The sequence below is a fragment of the Rana temporaria genome (assembly GCF_905171775.1).
Source record: "Rana temporaria chromosome 9 unlocalized genomic scaffold, aRanTem1.1 chr9e, whole genome shotgun sequence".
Classification (NCBI taxonomy): domain Eukaryota; kingdom Metazoa; phylum Chordata; class Amphibia; order Anura; family Ranidae; genus Rana; species Rana temporaria.
In genome coordinates this window covers 372574-396940 of record NW_024404481.1, presented here as the reverse complement: position 1 = coordinate 396940, position 24367 = coordinate 372574, and the positions used below count along the sequence as shown (strand labels likewise).

General features: G+C 48.3%; 1 protein-coding gene across 1 annotated transcript; it reads right to left on the bottom strand.

Annotated features, from left to right (window-relative positions):
• Positions 1 to 8407: 8407 nt before the first annotated feature.
• Positions 8408 to 20352, bottom strand: LOC120921925 (cis-aconitate decarboxylase-like). Its single transcript, XM_040334432.1, has 6 exons — positions 20053 to 20352; positions 14837 to 14891; positions 14451 to 14638; positions 11666 to 11770; positions 11379 to 11584; positions 8408 to 10239 (listed from the first exon to the last, which is right to left on the bottom strand). The coding sequence occupies exons 1-6, from the start codon at positions 20071 to 20073 to the stop codon at positions 9318 to 9320; spliced, it is 1497 nt and encodes a 498-aa protein (XP_040190366.1). The 5' UTR covers positions 20074 to 20352; the 3' UTR covers positions 8408 to 9317.
• Between the last annotated feature and the right edge of the window lie 4015 nt (positions 20353 to 24367).

Sequence of the window (24367 nt, the reverse complement as noted above, 5' to 3'; positions counted from 1 at the left end):
CGTGACAGATGCCTACCCCATGCCCCGAGTAGACGAGCTATTAGATCGTATTGCCAGGGGACGTTATCTGACCACAATCGATCTGTGCAAAGGGTATTGGCAGATTCCCCTGTCCAAAGAGGCTATCCCTAAGTCGGCATTTGTCACCCCATTTGGCTTATTCCAGTTCAAGGTCATGCCATTTGGGATGAAGAACGCCCCAGCCACATTTCAGCGCTTAGTGGACCGCCTCCTTGATGGCTTCCAGGATTTTGCTTGCGCGTACCTGGATGACATTGCGATCTATAGTGAGACTTGGGGGGAACACTTGAGGCATGTTGAGGCTGTACTGGATCAGATTAGGGCCGCGGGCCTAACCCTGAAACCAGAAAAATGTAATTTCGGGATGGCAGAAGTCCAGTACTTGGGACACAGAGTGGGGTGTGGGAAACAACGACCAGAACCCGCTAAGGTTGAGGCTGTAGCCAATTGGCCAACTCCCCACACTAAGACCCAGGTACTGGCATTTCTAGGGACAGCGGGGTATTACAGAAAATTTGTCCCTGACTATAGTACCATTGCCAAACCCCTGACGGATTTGACCAAAAAGAATTTGCCTAGAGTAGTCCTGTGGTCTCCCGCCTGTGAAACAGCATTCCAAACCTTGAAACAAGCATTGATCAACGCACCTGTCCTATCTGCCCCCGTCCCTAACAAAAGATTTGTCGTTCATACCGATGCGTCCATGTACGGACTGGGGGCAGTTCTAAGCCAGATCGGGGAGGATGGAGGAGAACACCCTGTCGCGTACCTGAGTAGAAAACTATTACCCAGGGAAGTGAGCTACGCGGCCGTGGAAAAGGAATGTTTAGCCCTGGTTTGGGCCTTAAAGAAGCTCACACCCTACCTGTATGGTCAGGAATTCACCCTGATCACGGACCATAACCCACTAGTATGGCTGAACCGAGTAGCCGGAGATAATGGGCGCTTGCTAAGATGGAGCTTGGCCCTACAACCCTACAATTTTTCTATCCAATACCGCCCTGGCAGATTCAATGGGAATGCCGACGGACTGTCCAGGCAAACTGAACTTTTACCCTAACAGCAGACCGGACATCCCCAAGTTGATCCGAAAAAGATCAATCCGGGTCTGCCGGAGTGTTCCACAAAGGGGGAGTAGTGTAACGGACACATGCATGCTGCCGAGACAGTTATAATCTTCGTGCAGGGGGACTACAAGGAACTGCATGGCTTGTCACCATTGGATGTACCACATTGTATTCTGAGCTCAAAGGGTTAATTGGACAAGTTTCTTTTCATTGTTGAATGCTAATGTACTCTTCGCATAGATAATGAACCCTCTTTTGTGTGCAGGTAAACAGCCCCCCTGTGAGGTGTATGCTGATGGGGATTATGTGTGAGTGATAATTGTTTTAAAGGTTAATTGAATTCTATGTGCCTGGCCAGGAAATGTTAAGTGGGGTGAGGTGCCGAAGTGTCTAGAAACTGGTCAAGTGATTAATTCAAGGAGATGTCATTGTTTCAGGGGGTCTGTGTTGAAGCCCCCTACTGGGAAAAGGGGAGGGCGGAAACTGTCATTGTTCTTGTAACAGTTGTAACCAGATATAAGCAGGTGAAATATGCCAAATAAAGGGAGTCTGCTTGACCCTTCAAACGTAGCACGTCTCGTTTCTTGGAAGGGCGTTCGATGGGATATACCGGCGGTACCTGCATATCGCAGCTTGCCAGGGAAAAGGACGTCTCCAACGGCCGATACCCCTCACTACCAGTGGGTAGCCGTTACAACCTGATACAGGTAATAGAGGGACCCCCCCCATCCCGTGCTCACCTGATACAGGTAATAGAGGGACCCCCCATTGTGTGCTCACCTGACACAGGTAATAGAGGGACCCCCCCCCCATTGTGTGATCACCTGATACAGGTAATAGAGGGACACCCCCCCCATTGTGTGCTCACCTGACACAGGTAATAGAGGGACCCCTCCATTGTGTGATCACCCGATACAGGTAATAGAGGGACCCCTCATTGTGTGATCACCTGATACAGGTAATAGAGGGACCCCCCCATCCCGTGCTCACCTGATACAGGTAATAGAGGGACCCCTCCATTGTGTGATCACCTGATACAGGTAATAGAAGGACTCCCCCATTGTGTGATCACCTGATACAGGTAATAGAAGGACCCCCCATCGTGTGATCACCTCATACAGGTAATAGAGGGACTCCCCATTGTGTGATCACCTGATACAGGTAATAGAGGGACCCCTCCATTGTGTGATCACCTGATACAGTTAATAGAGGGACCCCTCCATTGTGTGCTCACCTGATACAGGTAATAGAGGGACCCCTCCATTGTGTGATTACCTGATACAGGTAAAAGAGGGACCTCTGCATTGTGTGCTCACCTGTTACAGGTAATAGAGGGACCCCTGCATTGTGTGATCACCTGATACAGGTAATAGAGGGACCCCCCCATTGTGTGCTCACCTGATACAGGTAATAGAGGGACCCCTGCATTGTGTGATCACCTGATACAGGTAATAGAGGGACCCCTCCATTGTGTGCTCACCTGATACAGGTAATAGAGGGACCCCCCCCATCCCGTGCTCACCTGATACAGGTAATAGAGGGACCCCCCATTGTGTGCTCACCTGACACAGGTAATAGAGGGACCCCCCCCCCCATTGTGTGATCACCTGATACAGGTAATAGAGGGACTCCCCATTGTGTGATCACCTGATACAGGTAATAGAGGGACCCCCCATCCTGTGCTCACCTGATACAGGTAATAGAGGGACCCCCCATCGTGTGCTCACCTGATACAGGTAATAGAGGGACACCCCCCCCCATTGTGTGCTCACCTGACACAGGTAATAGAGGGACCCCTCCATTGTGTGATCACCTGATACAGGTAATAGAGGGACCCTCCCCCCCCATTGTGTGCTCACCTGACACAGGTAATAGAGGGACCCCTCCATTGTGTGATCACCTGATACAGGTAATAGAGGGACCCCTCCATTGTGTGCTCACCTGATACAGGTAATAGAGGGACACCCCCCCCATTGTGTGCTCACCTGACACAGGTAATAGAGGGACCCCTCCATTGTGTGATCACCCGATACAGGTAATAGAGGGACCCCTCATTGTGTGATCACCTGATACAGGTAATAGAGGGACCCCCCCATCCCGTGCTCACCTGATACAGGTAATAGAGGGACCCCTCCATTGTGTGATCACCTGATACAGGTAATAGAAGGACTCCCCCATTGTGTGATCACCTGATACAGGTAATAGAAGGACCCCCCATCGTGTGATCACCTCATACAGATAATAGAGGGACTCCCCATTGTGTGATCACCTGATACAGGTAATAGAGGGACCCCTCCATTGTGTGATCACCTGATACAGGTAATAGAGGGACCCCTCCATCGTGTGATCACCTGATACAGGTAATAGAGGGACCCCTCCATTGTGTGCTCACCTGATACAGGTAATAGAGGGACCCCCCCCATTGTGTGCTCACCTGATACAGGTAATAGAGGGATCCCCCATTGTGTGCTCACCTGATACAGGTAATAGAGGGACCCCCCCCATTGTGTGCTCACCTGATACAGGTAATAGAGGGACCCCCCATTGTGTGCTCACCTGATACAGGTAATAGAGGGACCCCCCATTGTGTGCTCACCTGATACAGGTAATAGAGGGACCCCTCCATTGTGTGCTCACCTGATACAGGTAATAGAGGGACCCCCCCATTGTGTGCTCACCTGATACAGGTAATAGAGGGATCCCCCATTGTGTGCTCACCTGATACAGGTAATAGAGGGACCCCCCCCATTGTGTGCTCACCTGATACAGGTAATAGAGGGACCCCCCATTGTGTGCTCACCTGATACAGGTAATAGAGGGACCCCCCATTGTGTGCTCACCTGATACAGGTAATAGAGGGACCCCCCCCATTGTGTGCTCACCTGATACAGGTAATAGAGGGACCCCCCATTGTGTGCTCACCTGATACAGGTAATAGAGGGACCCCCCATTGTGTGCTCACCTGACACAGGTAATAGAGGGACCCCCCTATCATGTGATCACCTGATACAGTTAATAGAGGGACCCCTCCATTGTGTGCTCACCTGATACAGGTAATAGAGGGACCCCTCCATTGTGTGATTACCTGATACAGGTAAAAGAGGGACCTCTGCATTGTGTGCTCACCTGTTACAGGTAATAGAGGGACCCCTGCATTGTGTGATCACCTGATACAGGTAATAGAGGGACCCCCCCATTGTGTGCTCACCTGATACAGGTAATAGAGGGACCCCTGCATTGTGTGATCACCTGATACAGGTAATAGAGGGACCCCTCCATTGTGTGCTCACCTGATACAGGTAATAGAGGGACTCTCAGTGTGTGATCACCTGATACAGGTAATAGAGGGACCCTCAGTGTGTGATCACCTGATACAGGTAATAGAGGGACCCCCCCATTCTGTGCTCACCTGATACAGGTAATAGAGGGTTTTACTGTACAGATACAGGTAATAGAGGGACCTCCCATTGTGTGCTAACCTGATACAGGTAATAGAGGGACCCCTCCATTGTGTGATCACCTGATACAGGTAATAGAGGGACCCCCCCATTGTGTGATCACCTGATACAGGTAATAGAGGGTTTTTACTGTACATTACTTTTAATTATTAAACCATTAAGACGGCATTACACTATGGTCCGTCTCCTTCCTTTTCACCTAAACAATATCATGGACCTTCCGACAGGCTGAGGAACATCCTGGGTGATGGTCTGCTTCCTGGTTCAGTTACTCTGCATGCAAGCCAAAGGCCGTGGCTGGGTTATAGCCGAATGCGCTTTTGTGATTGCCTTTTGATAAGCGGCCATTTATTTAACTAGCTGCTTAACACGGGTGTATGTTTGGGACATTATACATCTTTTTTATGTCATCCTAAGGACTGATGTGGACTTTATATTATTGGTGCAGTTTACCATTTTGTTTGCTTATATATGCTGTGTGTATCCCACGTTTGAGCTGCTGCCTTTTATCCTGTTTATTTGTCTAGCGCAGTTTTCCTTTTTTTCTAATACTTGGGGAGCCCTAGGGTTGTGGGTTAGGAAGCGCCTGATGTTTTTTTGGGGGGGCTCCAAACCTTCTAACCAAAGGGCCAGTTTAGACTTTAGGTGGGGGCTGGACTGTCCCAGTGGGAGCAAACAATGCCCCATCTTTGGGGGAGATATGGTGCCAGTGGGAGGAATAATGCCCCAACTGTTTACTGGTGAACCATGAACCTTAATCCCCACCCATCATGAACCCAATCCTCACCCACCATGACCCCAATCCTCACCCACCATGACTCGGATCCTTACCCACCATGACCCCCAATCCTCACCCACCATGACTCGGATCCTTACCCACCATGACCGGAATACTCACCCACCATGACCCGGATCCTCACCCACCATGACCCGGATCCTCACCCACCATGACCCCAATCCTCACCCACCATGACCCCAATACTCGCCCATCATGAACCCAATCCTCACCCACCATGACCGGAATCCTCACCCACCATGAACCCAATCCTCACCCACCATGACCGGAATCCTCACCCAACATGAACCCAATCCTCACCCACCATGACACGCATTCCTACCCACCATGACTCCAATCCTCACCCACCATGACCCCAATCCTTTGCCACTATACACCAAATCCTCAGCTACCATGACTCGAATCCTCACCCACCATGACCCCAATCCTCATCTACCATGACCCCAATCCTCACCCAGCATGACACGCATTCCTACCCACCATGACTCCAATCCTCAGCCACTATACACCAAATACTCAGCTACCATGACTCGAATCCTCACCTACCATGACCCCAATCCTCACCCACCATGACCCCAATCCTCATCCACCATGACCCCAAAATTCACCCATCATGACCCGAATTCTTCCCCACCATGACCCGAGTTCTTCCCCACCATGACCCGAATTCTTCCCCACCATGACCCGAATCCTCCCCCACCATGACCCGAATCCTCACCCACCATGACCGGAATTCTCACCCAACATGAACCCAATCCTCACCCACCATGACCGGAATCCCCACCCATCATGAACCCAATCATCCCCACCCTGACCGGAATCCTCACCCAACATCAACCCAATCGTCACCCACCGTGACCCGAATCGTCACCCACCATGACCCGAATCGTCACCCACCATGACCCGAATCGTCACCCACCATGACCCGAATCGTCACCCACCATGACCGGAATCCTCACCCACCATGAACCCAATCCTCACCCACCATGACACGCATTCCTACCCACCATGACTCCAATCCTCACCCACCATGACCCCAATCCTCACCCACCATGACCCCAATCCTCAGCCACTATACACCAAATCCTCAGCTACCATGACTCGAATCCTCACCCACCATGACCCCAATCCTCATCTACCATGACCCCAATCCTCACCCAGCATGACACGCATTCCTACCCATCATGACTCCAATCCTCAGCCACTATACACCAAATCCTCAGCTACCATGACTCGAATCCTCACCTACCATGACCCCAATCCTCACCCACCATGACCCCAATCCTCATCCACCATGACCCCAAAATTCACCCATCATGACCCGAATTCTTCCCCACCAAGACCCGAATTCTTCCCCACCATGACCCGAATCCTCCCCCACCATGACCCGAATCCTCCCCCACCATGACCCGAATCCTCCCCCACCATGACCCGAATCGTCACCCACCATTACCGGAATCCTCACCCACCATGAACCCAATCCTCACCCACCATGAACCCAATCCTCAGCCACTATACACCAAATCCTCACCCACCATGACCCCAATCCTCACCCACCATGACCCCAATCCTCACCCACCATGACCCGAATCCTCACCCACCATGACCCGAATCCTCACCTACCATGACCCCAATCCTCCCCCACCATGATTCGAACCCTCACCCACCATGACTCGAACCCTCACCTACCATGACCCCAATCCTCACCCACCATGACCCGAATCCTCACCCACCATGACCCGAATCCTCACCCACCATGACACGCATTCCTACCCACCATGAACCCAAATCCTCCCCCACCATGACCGGAATCCCCACCCATCATGAACCCAATCATCCCCACCATGACCGGAATCCTCACTCAACATCAACCCAATCCTCACCCACCGTGACCCGAATCCTCACCCACCATGACACGCATTCCTACCCACCATGAACCCAAATCCTCCCCCACCATGACGCCAATCCTCAGCCACTATACACCAAATCCTCAGCTACCATGACTCCAATCCTCACCTACCACGACCCCAATCCTCACCCATCATGACCCAAATCCTCACCCACCATGACCCGAATCCTCACCCACCATGACCCGAATCCTCCCCCACCATGACCCGAATCCTCACCCACCATGACACGCATTCCTACCCACCATGAACCCAAATCCTCACCCACCATGACTCCAATCCTCAGCCACTATACACCAAATCCTCAGCTACCATGACTCCAATCCTCACCCACCATGACCCAAATCCTCACCCACCATGACTCGAATCCTCACCCACCATGACCCCAATCCTCACCCACCATGACCCCAATCCTCACCTACCATGACCCCAATCCTCACCTACCATGACCCCAATCCTCGCCCACCATGACCCCAATCCTCACCCACCATGATTCGAACCCTCACCCACCATGACTCGAACCCTCACCTACCATGACCCCAATCCTCACCTACCATGACCCGAATCCTCACCCACCATGACCCGAATCCTCACCCACCATGACCCCAATCCTTCCCCACCATGACCTGAATCCTCACCCACCATGACACGCATTCCTACCCACCATGAACCCAAATCCTCCCCCACCATGACTCCAATCCTCAGCCACTATACACCAAATCCTCAGCTACCATGACTCCAATCCTCACCCACCATGACCCCAATCCTCACCCACCATGACTCGAATCCTCACCCACCATGATCCCAATCCTCACCTACCATGACCCCAATCCTCACCTACCATGACCCCAATCCTCACCTACCATGACCCCAATCCTCGCCCACCATGACCCCAATCCTCACCCACCATGACTCGAACCCTCACCCACCATGACCCGAACCCTCACCTACCATGACCCCAATCCTCACCTACCATGACCCCAATCCTCACCTACCATGAGCCCAATCCTCACCCACCATGACCCGAATCCTCACCCACCATGACCCCAATCCTCACCCACCATGAACCCAATCCTCACCCACCATGAACCCAATCCTCACCCACCATGACCTGACTCCTTCCCCTCCCAGGTAATAAAAAACACAAACACGATTTGCTTTGATTCAACAAACATATAATTTTTGCATTCACATTGAAGGAGTTGTACATTGCCTTGTGTTCTTTACAACTATCAGAGGTCAAAGTTCGGGGGGATCATGGTGCTGAGTGGGGTTTTTTTTTTCAGATTTTGGTGGTTCAGACCAGACATCCCCCCACCCCCAAGCACCGATCACTCACCATTCTGTTACATTAAGAATAAAGATTTTCAATGGCTGATGAATCTATAAAAATATATTTAAATATAAATACACAATATATAATATATATAGAAGACAAATGGGCTGTACTTCCCTATAAACATTTGGCCCTACACCAATCTTACCATTCTGGTTCCCGTTATTGGCATTTAAAAAAATATATAAATATATTGATTGTTTATTTCTTATAAATTAACTAGAAATTTAATGTAACTTTTACATCGAATAATGAAATGACATCCCAAAGTCCAGCTTTAGAATTTTCAGTTGAAAACAGAAGAACCGTTTACGTTTTTTAAACCATAATGAAGCTTTGAATATTTTGCTCCTAAATTGTAGAACCAATTTTTTGGAAGTTTCAGGTGGAGTGTGGAAGGGTTAATCCTCTGTCAGGTCTGGGGCCCCACTATGGAGATTCTCCCTCTCCACTTGTCCTGGTGACTGTAAATGATGGGAAATCCAAAATGTAGATTTGTCGCCAGAAGAGGGGAAATCTTCCAATGAGGACAATTGTTCTGATGAACTGTCGAGGAGGGAAGTCCCCTCATTGTGGAAGGATTTTATCTCACTTTCTGTTGTGCCTACAAGAAAAGTAATTCCTCCCAATGAAAACCCAATGGAGGTTCAGCCATTCCCCACTCCACATAAAACAAAGAGTTGAATGTTTAATGAGTGTCCTTTTCCTGAGATTCCCGTTGACCACACAGAATTATTGAAGCAGCAGAGGTAGTTGTGAACTGTCTGTGACGCTCTCCAGGTCGTCCACCATCTGGATGACACCTTGGATCTGGTCATCCCCGAGAACGGTTCTGGCATTGGTCACAAATTTCTTCAGAAGGGACTCTCTGCTCAGGGGCTTCCTCCAGTGGCCGTAGAAAGTGTCACATTTACCGACCATCACATCCCCGTTCTTCAGCAGCAAAGACACTTCACCGTACATCTTATCAAAGTTGGCCACGTTGTCCTGAGGATGCTCCACCACCACCTTGCTCAGAAGATGCTGAAGGTCTTTTCGAAACATGTGATCATCATTGAAGGAAGCGATGGTGACTTTGCCATCCAGGAGAGCCGTGCAAGCGTTGAACTGGAAGGAGTGCCGGGCCTGGTGCTCTGACTCTGGATAAGGCCTATTGATGTATTTGGAGATCGGGACTCTGAGGACTATAGATTGGATAGCAGATGGGTCAAAAGAACCGTAGTGCTCCATATATCTATTTCTGACTGTGACCGCAGCATCGGCTACCCAGTGCATCCCCAGATGTGCCGGGAAAGACTTAAAGGCAATGTCTTGCTTTGCTAGAAGGAACTCATACTGTTTACCAGGGAATGCCAGTGACTTAGGTTGGTAGTCACCATAAAATGCACTAAAACCGGCGCAGCCTGGGACATCATCCAGTATGAGGGAATTGGCCTCCATTCCTTTAGCAGCCAGAATAGCAGCTTCCATGCCTAACCTTGTAGCATTGCCAATGTGTAAAGGCTTGGCCAGAGTAGCGGCATTGGCCATTGGGGCACCAGCCAAAGAGGCAGCGATTGCCAGGGCGTGCATGCATTGTTCCTTATCTAATGAAAGAAGCTTGGCAGAGGCGGCAGCACTTCCCATGGTTCCAACTACGGAAGGTGGATGAAATCTGTAATGAGCAAACATTTCCAATTATAATGTATTCAATAATACAGGATAGAAAAGCAATAGCATTGAGTAGAGAAGGGCCAAGGTTTAATTTCTTCCTTGGGGTGTATAAAATAACAGTCTAAGGAAGGTTCTTCTATTCTATTCCACCATGACAGTGCCCCCCCACTACCCCTATTTACAAAGCCAGCTCCATAAAGACATGGGGTGACTATTTTGGTGTGGAGGAAATCCGGTGTCCTGCACAGAGCCCTGACCTCCCTACTTTTGGAAGACCTTTGGGATCAAATCTTCTCATCCAATATCAGTACATGCCCTCAACCCTACTGAATACTTTGGGGATCGGATCTCATTCCAAAGGTGTTCAGTAGGTTTGCGGTCATGGGGGAACGTGAGTGTCCTGCACAGAGCCCTGATATTAACCCTACTGAACACCTTTGGACCTCTACCCTATTAAACACTCTTTTCTGTTTTAGCATGACTATCCCCCCCTTCCCGTGTACAAAGTCACCTCCATAAAGACATGGGGTGACCAGTTTTGTGTGGAGGAACTTGAGTGTCCTGCACAGAGCCCTGACCTCAACCCTACTGATCACCTTTTGGGATGAATTGGAACACTGATGGTGAGCCAGGTGTTCGCATCCAATATCAGAACCTGACCTCACAAATGTGCGAAAATTCCTACAGACACCCTCCAAACTTTTGTAGAAAATCTTCCCAAAAGATTGGGGGACATTATAGCCACAAAGAGGCCAACTCCATATCAATGGCCTTGGTTTTGGAATAGAATGTCCAACAAGCCCATAGAGCAGTGATGGTGAAGCTTGGCACCCCAGATGTTTTGGAACTACATTTCCCGTGATGCTCAACTACAATGCAGAGTGCATGAGGATCATGGGAAATGTAGTTCCAAAACATCTGGGGTGCCAAGGTTCACCATCACTGCCATAGAGGTTCAATGGGAGGAGGAACTCAAGTGTTCTATACAGAGCCCTGTAGCATAAAAAAGACCCCCTTGGTGACTAATCTTGTCTGTAAAGAAGTAGGATAAGACGATGCCTGGGTATAGATGTATCCATATATTATGATAGAACACTGATAATTACAATTATGAAAATGATGACTTTTGTAACAACTCACTTTTTAGGAATGTTATTTGCTTCCTTTGAAAATCCCATCAATCTTCCTTGAATCTCAATTCCAACATTGAAAGCCATCAGAAGCTCCTCTCCAGTGACTCGCCTTTCTTGGGAAAGCATCTGTGTCAGTGCCAATAGAGCTGGAAGGACGGCCCCGGACGGGTGGGTGGCGGGGTGCCACGTGTCATCAAAATCCATGGAGTGAACCTGAACCAACAAGACATTATTAGACACCTTCCACCGTCTTCTGGTCTCCGGGGTTTATTAATCGTGGTCGGCTATACTTACAGCCACTCCATTAGCGTACGCGGCCAGGGTGGGGGAGATCTTCAAACCTTTCTGCCCATAAACTGAGCAATGAGAAGTATTTCCGTACGTGCTAAAATGCAGATCCTGAAAAAGAATAAAAATCAAGGCTGAATATTTCCTGCAAGCTTCTCCAGGTCTGACACTGAACACATGGATAATGAAAAACTGAAACATCTGTATTCTCAAAAAGACCAGAAATAATCGATAATCATTGGAACATGGGGACATTTCTTTACTTTGGATTCCACGTTGAAATTGGGTAATAAATGTGATGGTGAGGCTCTGGATGTTCCTGAGATTGGAATCAATTCCAACCCTTGGAGGCTGGAGATCCCCAGAACAATGTAAAAAATTCAAAAAAGGATGGGAACCCCGGAGCAATGTGAAGGTCTATATAGAAGGATGAGAACCCCGGAGCAATGTGAAGGTCTATATAGAAGGATGAGATCCCCGGAGCAATGTGAAGGTCTATATAGAAGGATGAGATCTCCGGAGCAATGTGAAAGTCTATATAGAAGGATGAGATCCCCGGAGCAATGTGAAGGTCTATATAGAAGGATGAGATCCCCGGAGCAATGTGAAGGTCTATATAGAAGGATGAGATCCCCGGAGCAATATGAAGGTCTATATAGAAGGATGAGATCCCCGGAGCAATGTGAAGGTCTATATAGAAGGATGAGATCCCCGGAGCAATATGAAGGTCTATATAGAAGGATGAGATCCCCGGAGCAATGTGAAGGTCTATATAGAAGGATGAGATCCCCGGAGCAATGTGAAGGTCTATATAGAAGGATGAGATCCTCGGAGCAATGTGAAGGTCTATATAGAAGGATGAGATCCCCGGAGCAATGTTGAGGTCTATATTGAAGGATGAGATCCCCGGAACAATATGAAGGTTTATATAGAAGGATGAGATCCCCGGAACAATGTGAAGGTCTATATTGAAGGATGAGATCCCCGGAGCAATGTGAAGGTCTATATAGAAGGATGGGAACCCCGGAGCAATGTGAAGGTTTATATAGAAGGATGAGATCCCCGGAGCAATGTGAAGGTCTATATAGAAGGATGAGATCCCTGGAGCAATGTGAAGGTCTATATAGAAGGATGAGATCCCCGGAACAATGTGAAGGTCTATATAGAAGGATGAGATCCCTGGAGCAATGTGAAGGTCTATATTGAAGGATGAGATCCCCGGAACAATATGAAGGTCTATATAGAAGGATGGGAACCCCGGAGCAATGTGAAGGTTTATATAGAAGGATGAGATCCCCGGAGCAATGTGAAGGTCTATATAGAAGGATGGGAACCCCGGAGCAATGTGAAGGTTTATATAGAAGGATGATTAAAACCCCCGGAGCAATGTGAAGGTTTATATAGAAGGATGAGATCCCCGGAGCAATGTGAAGGTCTATATAGAAGGATGAGATCCTCGGAGCAATGTGAAGGTCTATATAGAAGGATGGGAACCCCAGAGCAATGTGAAGGTCTATATAGAAGGATGAGATCCTCGGAGCAATGTGAAGGTCTATATAGAAGGATGGGATCCCCGGAGCAATGTGAAGGTCTATATAGCAGGATGAGATCCCCGGAGCAATGTGAAGGTCTATATAGAAGGATGAGATCCCCGGAGCAATGTGAAGGTCTATATAGAAGGATGAGATCCCCGGAGCAATGTGAAGGTCTATATAGAAGGATGAGATCCCCGGAACAATGTGAAGGTCTATATAGAAGGATGAGATCCCCGGAGCAATGTGAAGGTCTATATAGAAGGATGAGATCCCCGGAGCAATGGGAAGGTCTATATAGAAGGATGGGAACCCCGGAGCAATGTGAAGGTCTATATAGAAGGACGGGATCCCCGGAGCAATGTGAAGGTCTATATAGAAGGACGGGAACCCCGGAGCAATGTGAAGGTCTATATAGAAGGACGAGATCCCCGGAGCAATGTGAAGGTCTATATAGAAGGATGAGATCCCCGGAGCAATGTGAAGGTCTATATAGAAGGATGGGATCCCCGGAGCAATGTGAAGGTCTATATAGAAGGATGAGATCCCCGGAGCAATGTGAAGGTCTATATAGAAGGATGAGATCCCCGGAGCAATGTGAAGGTCTATATAGAAGGATGGGAACCCCCGGAGCAATGTGAAGGTCTATATAGCAGGATGAGATCCCCGGAGCAATGTGAAGGTCTATATAGAAGGATGAGATCCCCGGAGCAATGTGAAGGTCTATATAGAAGGATGAGATCCCCGGAGCAATGTGAAGGTCTATATAGAAGGATGAGATCCCCGGAACAATGTGAAGGTCTATATAGAAGGATGAGATCCCCGGAGCAATGTGAAGGTCTATATAGAAGGATGAGATCCCCGGAGCAATGGGAAGGTCTATATAGAAGGATGGGAACCCCGGAGCAATGTGAAGGTCTATATAGAAGGACGGGATCCCCGGAGCAATGTGAAGGTCTATATAGAAGGACGGGAACCCCGGAGCAATGTGAAGGTCTATATAGAAGGACGAGATCCCCGGAGCAATGTGAAGGTCTATATAGAAGGATGAGATCCCCGGAGCAATGTGAAGGTCTATATAGAAGGATGGGATCCCCGGAGCAATGTGAAGGTCTATATAGAAGGATGAGATCCCCGGAGCAATGTGAAGGTCTATATAGAAGGATGAGATCCCCGGAGCAATGTGAAGGTCTATATAGAAGGATGGGAACCCCCGGAGCAATGTGAAGGTCTATATAGAAGGATGATATTGAACATACCTGACAATATTTCAGGATGATATTGAAGACGTGTGTTGTGCTTCCGATTAATCCAACGCCAATGCTGTCCAGGATCATGCGCTTACTTCTGTGGCGCACTATATCGGAGAGGTGCGCGGGGCGGATCCCGTGGATAAACGATGCGAAGCTATTGGTGACTGTCCCCTCATCCTGACTTCCGACAATCACTAAAACAGACAGAAGATTATTATTATTAGTGACGACTCTTCCTCTGATCTCTGTCCCTTTATGTCACAAAACCCGGAGCAAGGAAACGGGAACAGATCGACGTTCCCAATGGGAAAGCCCAAAGTGACCAATCAGTGTTTGTCTCTACTGAAATGAAGTGTGATTGGTTGTCGTGGAATATTCGTTTCCATCCTTACCTTTTATAGCGGACTTGTGGAAGTGTCTGGACAGACGGTGGATCTTCTTCGTGTTCTGGAAGAATAAAACAGAGAAGAACGTTCAGATTTCACCGACTTTTCACCATCTGGGAAATTATTTCAGTTCTGCAGTGAAAGTCTGGAAGTTCACTTGGCGTTCTTTTTTTTTGGTGGGGGAGGGGATCTTGGGTTGGAGTTCCCACCCTTTTTTCCCCAGGACTTGACCCCTGAGGACCACCAGTCCTTCTGTAGTGGGCCCAGGTACACAGGGGGGCCCAGACAGCAGAGGGAATTGGACAGCAGAGAGAATTGGTGTGGTCGGCCGGAGGGCCAATTACAGAAGGATGCCCTGTGCATCTCTCTGCTGCAGCTGAAAGACGGTTTCTCTTCCTCCTGCTGGCTTTCAGCTGCTGCAGGGAGAGACACAGACACAGGGAATTATTCTTGTAATTGCTTCCCCCTCCCTGTTCTGCCTGCTTCTGATCCCCCCCTGTGTGTGACTGTGCTGCCCCCCCCCCCAATGGCGCTGATGGCTTACCTGTTTCGTACTAAAATAACAAATTGTAAAAAAAAATCTAAATTGTAAAATAAAATAATTTAAAAAAAAATTAACTTTTTTTTCTAAATTATAATTTTTTTTTAAAGATTTCACAAAACTATTTAAAAAAGGTCAAGTCACACAGATTCTCTGTTATGTTTGTGTTCGCTAATAATGTTTTTTTTGCTACATTTCGGGGGGCCCTGCCAGGTAGGCTGTAGGGGGCCCTGTGATTTCTAACAGCAGCCCTGCCCGGGGGGCACATTCAGTCCAACGTCTGCACTCATCAGAACAGATACAAATGTTGAAGGAACACCAGGGATTGTTACAGATAATTAGTCAGGTTGAAAAAAGACACAAGTCCATCCAGTCCAACCAATAAAAGGAATAAAATAAATAAAAATAAATGACACAATCCCATATACACAACCCCTCACACACAGGTGATCCAGAGGAAGGGGAAAGCCCAGCAAAACACGATTTAATTTCCTCCAGCAGGGGAAAGATTCCTTCCTGATCCCCAAGAGGAAATCGGATTTCCCCCGGATCACCTTTCCCTATAAATGTTACTATCCAGTTATATTCTGTACATTTAGGAAAGAATCCAATCTACTGATCTGGCCAGAACCACCTCTGCAGGGAGTCCATTCCACATTTTCACACCTCTTAGGCCCCGTACACACGACCGAACATGTCCGATCAGACATGTTCGGTCATGTGTACGGCCTATCGGACCGTTTTCCAGCGGACAAAAGTTTTTTTAGCATGCTTAGAAACTTGTCCGCTGGAAACCTGTCCGTCGGACATGTCATGTACAGCGGACCGAAATCCCGCGAATGCGTCAAATTGATTCGATGCATGCGTGCAAGCATTGAACTTCCTGGTTTGCGCACGTCGCCACGTCACTGTCACCGCCACGTCACCGCGTTCTCTGTCCGCAGGGATTTTGGTCTGATGGTGTGTACACACATCAGACCAAAATATCCCAGGAGACGTGCGATGAAAACGGTCCGCGGACCGATTTCATCGGACATGTCTCCTCGTGTGTACAGGGCCTGACTGTAAAGAAGCCTTTCCGCATTGTTCTATATTTATAAAGAATTAGGATTCCAGGAAGAAGTAAGGCATTCTGCTGATCGGCATCGGGGTGAATCTGATCAATTCTGCCTTTTTACTGATGGAAATGATCTGATCTACAGCAATGGTACGGATTTGGATCAATGAGCTGGTTGTAGTGCTCAATACTTCCACTAGAGGGCGCTCCGACCTCTCCACCCGTATCCGGCCCTGCCTCCTGCGCTCAGCTTTGCGTTCTCCACTTTGTGACTTCATTGGAAGGAAAAAACTTCCAGAGAGAAATTCTTGACATCAATCTGATCACATTTATCGGTAATCAATAACGAGTTTGTATTTCTAAAGCTTTTCTTATCCCTTTCATGCCGATATTATGACTTTTCTTTGGCCAGGAGACTGATTATTATTTGCATGAAGAAAAAAACAAACAGGGGAAGGCAGATTGTCGAACTTGTTTCTGGGTTGCAAGAATCAGCGACGCATTTCAGAGATTTCCAGGCGAAACGACAGATTTCACATTTGCCCGAATTTTGGTAAAATTGGCCTTTAATTTCGCCGTTCAACACTGCAACATAATCACCATCAGGAAAAGAAAATATAGAAATATTCTTTCCGTGTTTTTTAATATATTTTGGTAAATTTTGTTATTTTTTTTTTTTTTTTAAGTGATAAAATAAAAAAATAAAAAAGGAATAATAACTAAAATGACATCAATGTGACACAATACACAACCAGTTGTCATTTTTTCCCTCTCAGTTTTTTTGTGTAAGTTACTGTTATTAAATGATATCACATAACAATAAAGTACACTGGAAAAAAAACACAAAAAACATTCATAGCCAGATTCACGTACCTATGCCTAACGTTAGGCAGGCGTAGCGTGTCTCATATACGCTACGCCGCCGTAAGTTAGAGAGGCAAGTGCTGTATTCACAAAGCACTTGCGTCCTAAGTTACCGCGGCGTAGCGTAAATGTCCCGGCGTAAGCGCGCCTAATTCAAATTGTGAAGAGGTGGGCGTGTTTTATGTAAATAAAGCATGACCCCACGTAAATGACGTTTTGAACGAACGGCGCATGCGCCGTCCGTGGACGTATCCCAGTGCGCATGCTCCAAATTACGCCGCAAAGACTCATTGGTTTTGACGTGAACGTAAATGACGCCCAGCCCCATTAACTGACGACTTACGCAAACGACGTAAAAATTTCAAAATTCGACGCGGGTCCGACGCCCATACTTAACATTGGCTGGGCCAGCTTTTTGGTGGACTAACTTTACGCCTGAAAACGCCTTACGTAAACGGCGTATCTTTACTGCTACGGGCAAGCGTACGTTCGTGAATAGGCGTATCTCGCTGATTTACGCATTCTAGGCGTAAATCACCGTTCAACGCCCCTAGCGGCCGGCCTAAATAGAAAGCTAAGATACGACGGCGCAGGCCATCGTATCTTAGCTAGATTTAAGTGTATCCCATTTTGAGAATACACTTAAAGATACGACGGCGCAGATTCAGAGTTACGGCGGCGTATCTTCTGATACTCTACTCTGATACGCCGGCTTAACTCTTTCTGAATCTGGCCATCAGTCTCTTTAAACGTTTCAAGTTCCTTTTTTGTGCTTTTGTTTTATTTTCCTCTGAAACATTAAATCTCATTCCAGCCTTAAAGGTTCCTTCGTTTTATTTTATTTTCTATAAATTCACAACATTATTGTCAAGAATTTGGGTAAAATGTCATCAATGTGAAATCACTGAAGTTCCCTCAATAAATGTCCCACTTATTCCATTCTTCCCATAAACTTCGCATTTCATTTAAAAGTTTTGGGACTGCCCGAGGCGCGGAAGTTTTCTATATCGCCTTATTAAAGTCCAACCACCGGCCTAAAAAAGGTCAGAGAGGTTTTTTTTTTATAGATTTTGAAGTTTTATGTACAAAACAAAAACATGCGACTTCATTTCATTGATTAATATATATATATTTTTTTCTATCAAATTTCTTCTTTCTCTGAAAATGCCCATTTGTAATGACTTTTGTGATACATTGAATGGATCCGAGTTTGTATTTTACAAATGAATAGAAGATGTTGGTTGGTAGTGGAGGGACTTGTGTCTTTTTTTTCGACCTGACTAACTATGTAAGCTAATAGGAATAATAACAAAAATATAAATAATAATAACCATACTACAAATCATATTAAAAACAATAATAATAATACTACTAATAATAACAAAACAGTGAAACATCGGATTGCGTGTAACGCGGATGTGTTTCACAACACAAGCATTTTTTATTTTTTTAAATCCTGACTCGGTTTGCGAGTGTTGTCTCAGAAAACAAGCAGGATTCAAGCCACAGCCGTGTGCAGTACCGCATTTGGTCAGAGGTTCGGAGCTAAGTGGAGCCGATCAGAAATACTTGGAGATATTCGGAAATACTCAAAAATACTCAGTTCCCAAGGGTTTCTGAGTTCAGCCGAGCTGTCCCGAGTATTTCCGAGGCTCTCCGGCTCCCCACCTCCACCTCTGACCCCATGCGGTATTGCATGCAATAGAAGTCAATGCAGAACTAATTATTTTCCTTTCCATTGACTTCTATGGGGAAACTCGCTTTGATATGAGAGTGCTTTCCTGGAACAGATTATACTTGTAATCCGAGGTTCCACTTGTACTACAAATCATATTAAAAACAATAATAACAATACTACAAATAATGATAACAACAATAAGTCTCGATTCACACTTGTGCGGCTTCAAAGTCACCCGACTCTGAACCCGCCCCTTACAGCGGGACTTCAGCGCAGCTTACAAACGACCTCTGTTAGGCCCCTTTCACATTGAGGAGTTTTTCAGGCGGTACAGCGCTAAAAATAGCGCTGCTATCTCGCCTGAAAAACTCCTTTACTGCAGACTCAATGTGGGACCCCAAGGGCTTTCACACTGAGGCGATGCGCTGGCGGGAGACAAAAAAATCTCCTGTCAGCGGCATCTTTGGAGCGGTGAGAGGAGCGGCGTGTATACCGCTCCTTCACCGCTCCTTCCCATTGAAAACAATGGGAAACCGCGGCAATACCGCCCGCAATGCGCCTCTATAGAGGCGCATTGCGGGCGGTATTAACCCTTTATCGGCCGCTAGCGGGGGTTAATACCGCACCGCTAGCGGCTGATTCCCGCGGCAATCCCGGCGGTATAGCGCAGCTATTTTTAGCGGCGTTATACCGCCACCGCAGCTCCCGCCCCAGTCTGAAAGGGGCCTAATAGAAGTCAATGCAAGTCGCTCTGAAGTCGCCCCCAAATGGTGCAGCGACCTTTCCCTAAGACCAAGTGACTTGAGTCGCTCCCATTAGAACGGCTCCATTGAATGGAACGCAACTAACAATAATGAGAAGAAGAATCATAACAACAAATAATAATCTCAACAATAAAAATGACCACTACTAATAATAATAATACAAATATTGATAATAATAACACAAATATAAAAAAATACCACCACCACTAACAACAATATTAATAATAACAAAGAAGAAAAATACTACAAATAATAGTAAATAATAATAAAAATAATATATGAATCCAATCTCCTACAGACTGGAATAATAGAAGTCACCTGTATGGCAGTGGAGAACATGGTGTGATCGGAGTGATCGGAGTGATCGGAGTTATCAGTGTGTATGGTGTGATCCGAGTGATCAGTGTGATCCGAGTGATCGGTGTGTATGGAGTGATCGGTGTGATCAGTGTGTATGGAGTGATCGGAGTGATCGGTGTGATCCGAGTGATCGGTGTGTATGGAGTGATCGGTGTGATCAGTGTGTATGGAGTGATCGGTGTGATCCGAGTGATCGGTGTGTATGGAGTGATCGGTGTCGCGAACGATCGCTCAGATGATTGTTGGCTGTCTGGGTCAGACGAGGGAATATTTATTTGGCAGTCCTGACATCATCCTCAGGACGCAGGAAGTGGGCGGTCCTCTGACACCCAGGAAACAAACTCGGGATATTTGTCGGGAATTTTTGGCTCTCGGTAACAATAATGATATTTTGCTTTGTCATGATTTTTATTGTGATAATTAAAACTTCTCTTGTTACATTGACTCATCTCTCCTCATTTAAAGGGCCACGCCCTCTTTTCTTCTTCTAACAATCAAATCTTTTTATGTCCCGGAAACTTTGACATTTACATTTTACAGTCCATTACAGAGGAGGGCGGGGGATGGGAATTCCTCGGAAATTGGCAGTGAAAAGTCGTCATCACATTTTTCTGGGTGAAGAAACTTTGTAGATTTCATCTGATCTGTAAATGTTTCATTAGGAAAAGATTATATCGTGAAGGTGGACGGATCTGACCCCGGAGTATCGATCGATCATCCAGAAGGAAATGATTGGATATTCTTCCCGGGGGAGTCCCGGGAATTTCAGAAGATGATTAAATCCCTCAAGGTCCTCCACCTGTCCCCCCTCCCCCCATAGACCAGAGCGAGGGCCACATTACTGCTATCCTGGGCCCATTGATTGGAATCATCACTAGGGATGAGCTGAACACCCCCCGTTCGGTTCGCACCAGAACCTGCGAACACCCCAAACGTTCGTGTGAACTTTAGAACCTGTTAAAGTCTATGGGACTCGAACATTTGAAATCTAAAGTGCTAATTAAAAGGCTAATATGCAAGTTATTGTCCTAAAAAGTGTTTGGGGACCCGGGTCCTGCCCCAGGGGAGTGTTTGGGGACCCGGGTCCTGTCTCAGGGGAGTGTTTGGGGACCCGGGTCCTGCCCCAGGGGAGTGTTTGGGGACCCAGGTCCTGTCCCAGGGGAGTGTTTGGGGACCCGGGTCCTGTCTCAGGGGAGTGTTTGGGGACCCGGGTCCTGTCCCAGGGGAGTGTTTGGGGACCCGGGTCCTGCCCCAGGGGGAGTGTTTGGGGACCCGGGTCCTGCCCCAGGGGGAGTGTTTGGGGACCCGGGTCCTGCCCCAGGGGAGTGTTTGGAGACCCGGGTCCTGTCCCAGGGGGAGTGTTTGGGGACCCGGATCCTGCCCCAGGGGGAGTGTTTGGAGACCTGGGTCCTGTCCCAGGGGAGTGTTTGGGGACCCGGGTCCTGTCCCAGGGGAGTGTTTGGGGACCCGGGTCCTGCCCCAGGGGAGTGTTTGGGGACCTGGCTCCTGCCCCAGGGGAGTGTTTGGGGACCCGGGTCCTGCCCCAGGGGAGTGTTTGGGGACCCGGGTCCTGTCCCAGGGGAGTGTTTGGGGACCCGGTCCTGCCCCAGGGGGAGTGTTTGAGGGACCAGGGTCCTGCCCCAGGGGGAGTGTTTGGGGACCCGGGTCCTGCCCCAGGGGGAGTGTTTGGAGACCTGGGTCCTGTCCCAGGGGAGTGTTTGAGGGACCAGGGTCCTGCCCCAGGGGGAGTGTTTGGGGACCCGGGTCCTGCCCCAGGGGGAGTGTTTGGAGACCTGGGTCCTGTCCCAGGGGAGTGTTTGGGGACCTGGGTCCTGCCCCAGGGGAGTGTTTGAGGACCCGAGTCCTGCCCCAGGGGAGTGTTTGAGGACCCGGGTCCTGCCCCAGGGGAGTGTTTGGGGACCCGGGTCCTTCCCCAGGGGAGTGTTTGGGGACCCGGGTCCTGCCCCAGGGGGAGTGTTTGGGGACCTGGGTCCTGCACCAGGGGACATGTATCAATGCAAAAAAAGTTTTAAAAATGGCCGTTTTTTCGGGAGCAGTGAATTTAATAATGCTAAAAGTGAAACAATAAAAGTGAAATATTCCTTTAAATTTCGTACCTAGGGGGGGGTGTAAAGTCAGCCTGTGAAATAGCGCATGTTTCCCATACATAGAACTGTCCCTGCACAAAGTGTCATTTCTGAAAGGAAAAACAGTATTTTAAAACCAGACTTGCGGCTATAATGAATTGTCGGCTCCCGGCAATTCAAAGAGAATTCATTCATAAAATAAAAAAATAGCGTGGGGGTCCCCCCAAATTCTATTACCAGGCCCTTCAGGTCTGGAATGGATATTAAGGGGAACCCCGCTGTCAATTTAAAAAAAAATGACGTGGGGTTCCCCCCAAATATCCATTCCAGACCCTTCAGATCTGGTGTGGATTTTAAGGGGAACTCCACCCCCATTTTTTTTTTTAATGGCGTGGAGTTCCCCCAAAAATCCACACCAGACCCCTTATCCGAGCACGTTAACCTGGCCGGCCGCAGAAAAGAGGGGGGGACCAAATGCGCCCCCCCCTCTCCTGAACCGTACCAGGCCACATGCCCTCAACATGGGGAGGATGTCCCCATGTTAATGGGGACAAGGGCCTCATCCCCACAACCCTTGCCCGGTGGTTGTGGGGGTCTGCGGGCGGGAGGCTTATCAGAATCTGGAAGACCCCTTTAACAAAGGGGACCCCCAGATCCTGGCCCCCCCATGTGAATTGGTAATGGGGTACCTCTACCATTTCACGAAGGAAGTGTAAATAATTGTAAAACACACACCGTAGAAAAAAGTCCTTTATTAATAAAAAAAAAGAAAAAAATCCAGCGATGGTAATCGACTCTCGCTCCCCACTCCAACGTTGTCTGTATCCAGCGACGGGTGATCTCCGGTCCAGCGATGAGAAGATCATCCGGGATCCAGAGCTCAGCATCGCCGACCTCCTCTCATCGCTGGACACGCGAATGACGCGGCTGGAGCTTTGACAGTTCTTATATTTTTGAGGCGGGGCCACCCGTCACGTGACACCGCCCCCTCTGACGCACCCTCTGCTACGTCACTGGGGAAGCCTGGCTTCCCCCTTGCGTCAGAGGGGGCGGGGTCACGTGACGGGTGGCCCCGCCTCACCTATAAAAGAAATGTCACAGCTTCAGCAGGGTCATTCGCTCTGCTGTGTCCGGCAGAGAGAGGAGGTCGGCGATGCTGCGCTTTGAAGATCTTCTCATCGCTGGACCGGAGATCACCCGTCGCTGGATACAGACAACTATGGAGCGGGGAGCCGGGACCGAGTGGATTATCACCGCTGGATTTTTTTATTTATTTTTTTATTAATAAAGGACTTTTTTCTACGGTGTGTGTGTTTTTTACAACTTCTTACACTTCCTTCATGAAATGGTAGAGGTACAATGTACCCCATTACCAATTCACATAGGGGGGGCCAGGATCTGGGGGTCCCCTTTGTTAAAGGGGTCTTCCAGATTCTGATAAGCCCCCCGCCCGCAGACCCCCACAACCACCGGGCAAGGGTTGTGGGGATGAGGCCCTTGTCCCCATCAACATGGGGACATCCTCCCCATGTTGAGGGCATGTGGCCTGGTACGGTTCAGGAGAGGGGGGGCCGCTCTTTGTCCCCCCCTCTTTTCTGCGGCCGGCCAGGTCAACGTGCTCGGATAAGGGTCTGGTGTGGATTTTTGGGGGATTTCCACGCCATTTAAAAAAAAAATTGGGGTGGAGTTCCCCTTAAAATCCACACCAGATCTGAAGGGTCTGGTAATGGAATTTGGGGGGACCCCCACGTCATTTTTTTAATGAATGAATTCTCTCTGAATTGCCAGAGCCGACAATTCATTAGAGCCGCAAAGCCGGTTTTAAATGACTTTTTTTCCTTTCAGAAATGACACTTTGTGCAGGGACAGTTCTATGAATGGGAAACATGCGCTATTTCACATGCTGACTTTACACCCCCCCCCCAGGTACGAAATTTAAAGGAATATTACACTTTTATTGTTTCACTTTTAGCATTATTAAATTCACTGCTTCTGAAAAAACGGCCATTTTTAAAAATAAAAAAAGCATTGATACATGTTTCCTGGGGCAGGACCCGGGTCCCCAAACACTCCCCTGGGCCAGGACCCGGGTCCCCAAACACTCCTCTGGGGCAGGACCCGGGTCCCCAAACACTCCCCTGGGACAGGACCCGAGTCCCCAAACACTCCTCTGGGACAGGACCCGG

What these genes read in the sequence shown, in the direction of transcription:
- LOC120921925 (XM_040334432.1), bottom strand. Translation starts at nt 20,073, where the DNA reads ATGTTCTCCACTGCCATACAG. An exon ending in TGTTCTCCACTGCCATACAG is followed by an intron (nt 14,892 to 20,052) that starts GTGACTTCTATT and finishes TTATTCTTCCAG; the next exon opens with AACACGAAGAAGATCCACCG. An exon ending in TCATCCTGAAATATTGTCAG is followed by an intron (nt 11,771 to 14,450) that starts GTATGTTCAATA and finishes ATTCTTTTTCAG; the next exon opens with GATCTGCATTTTAGCACGTA.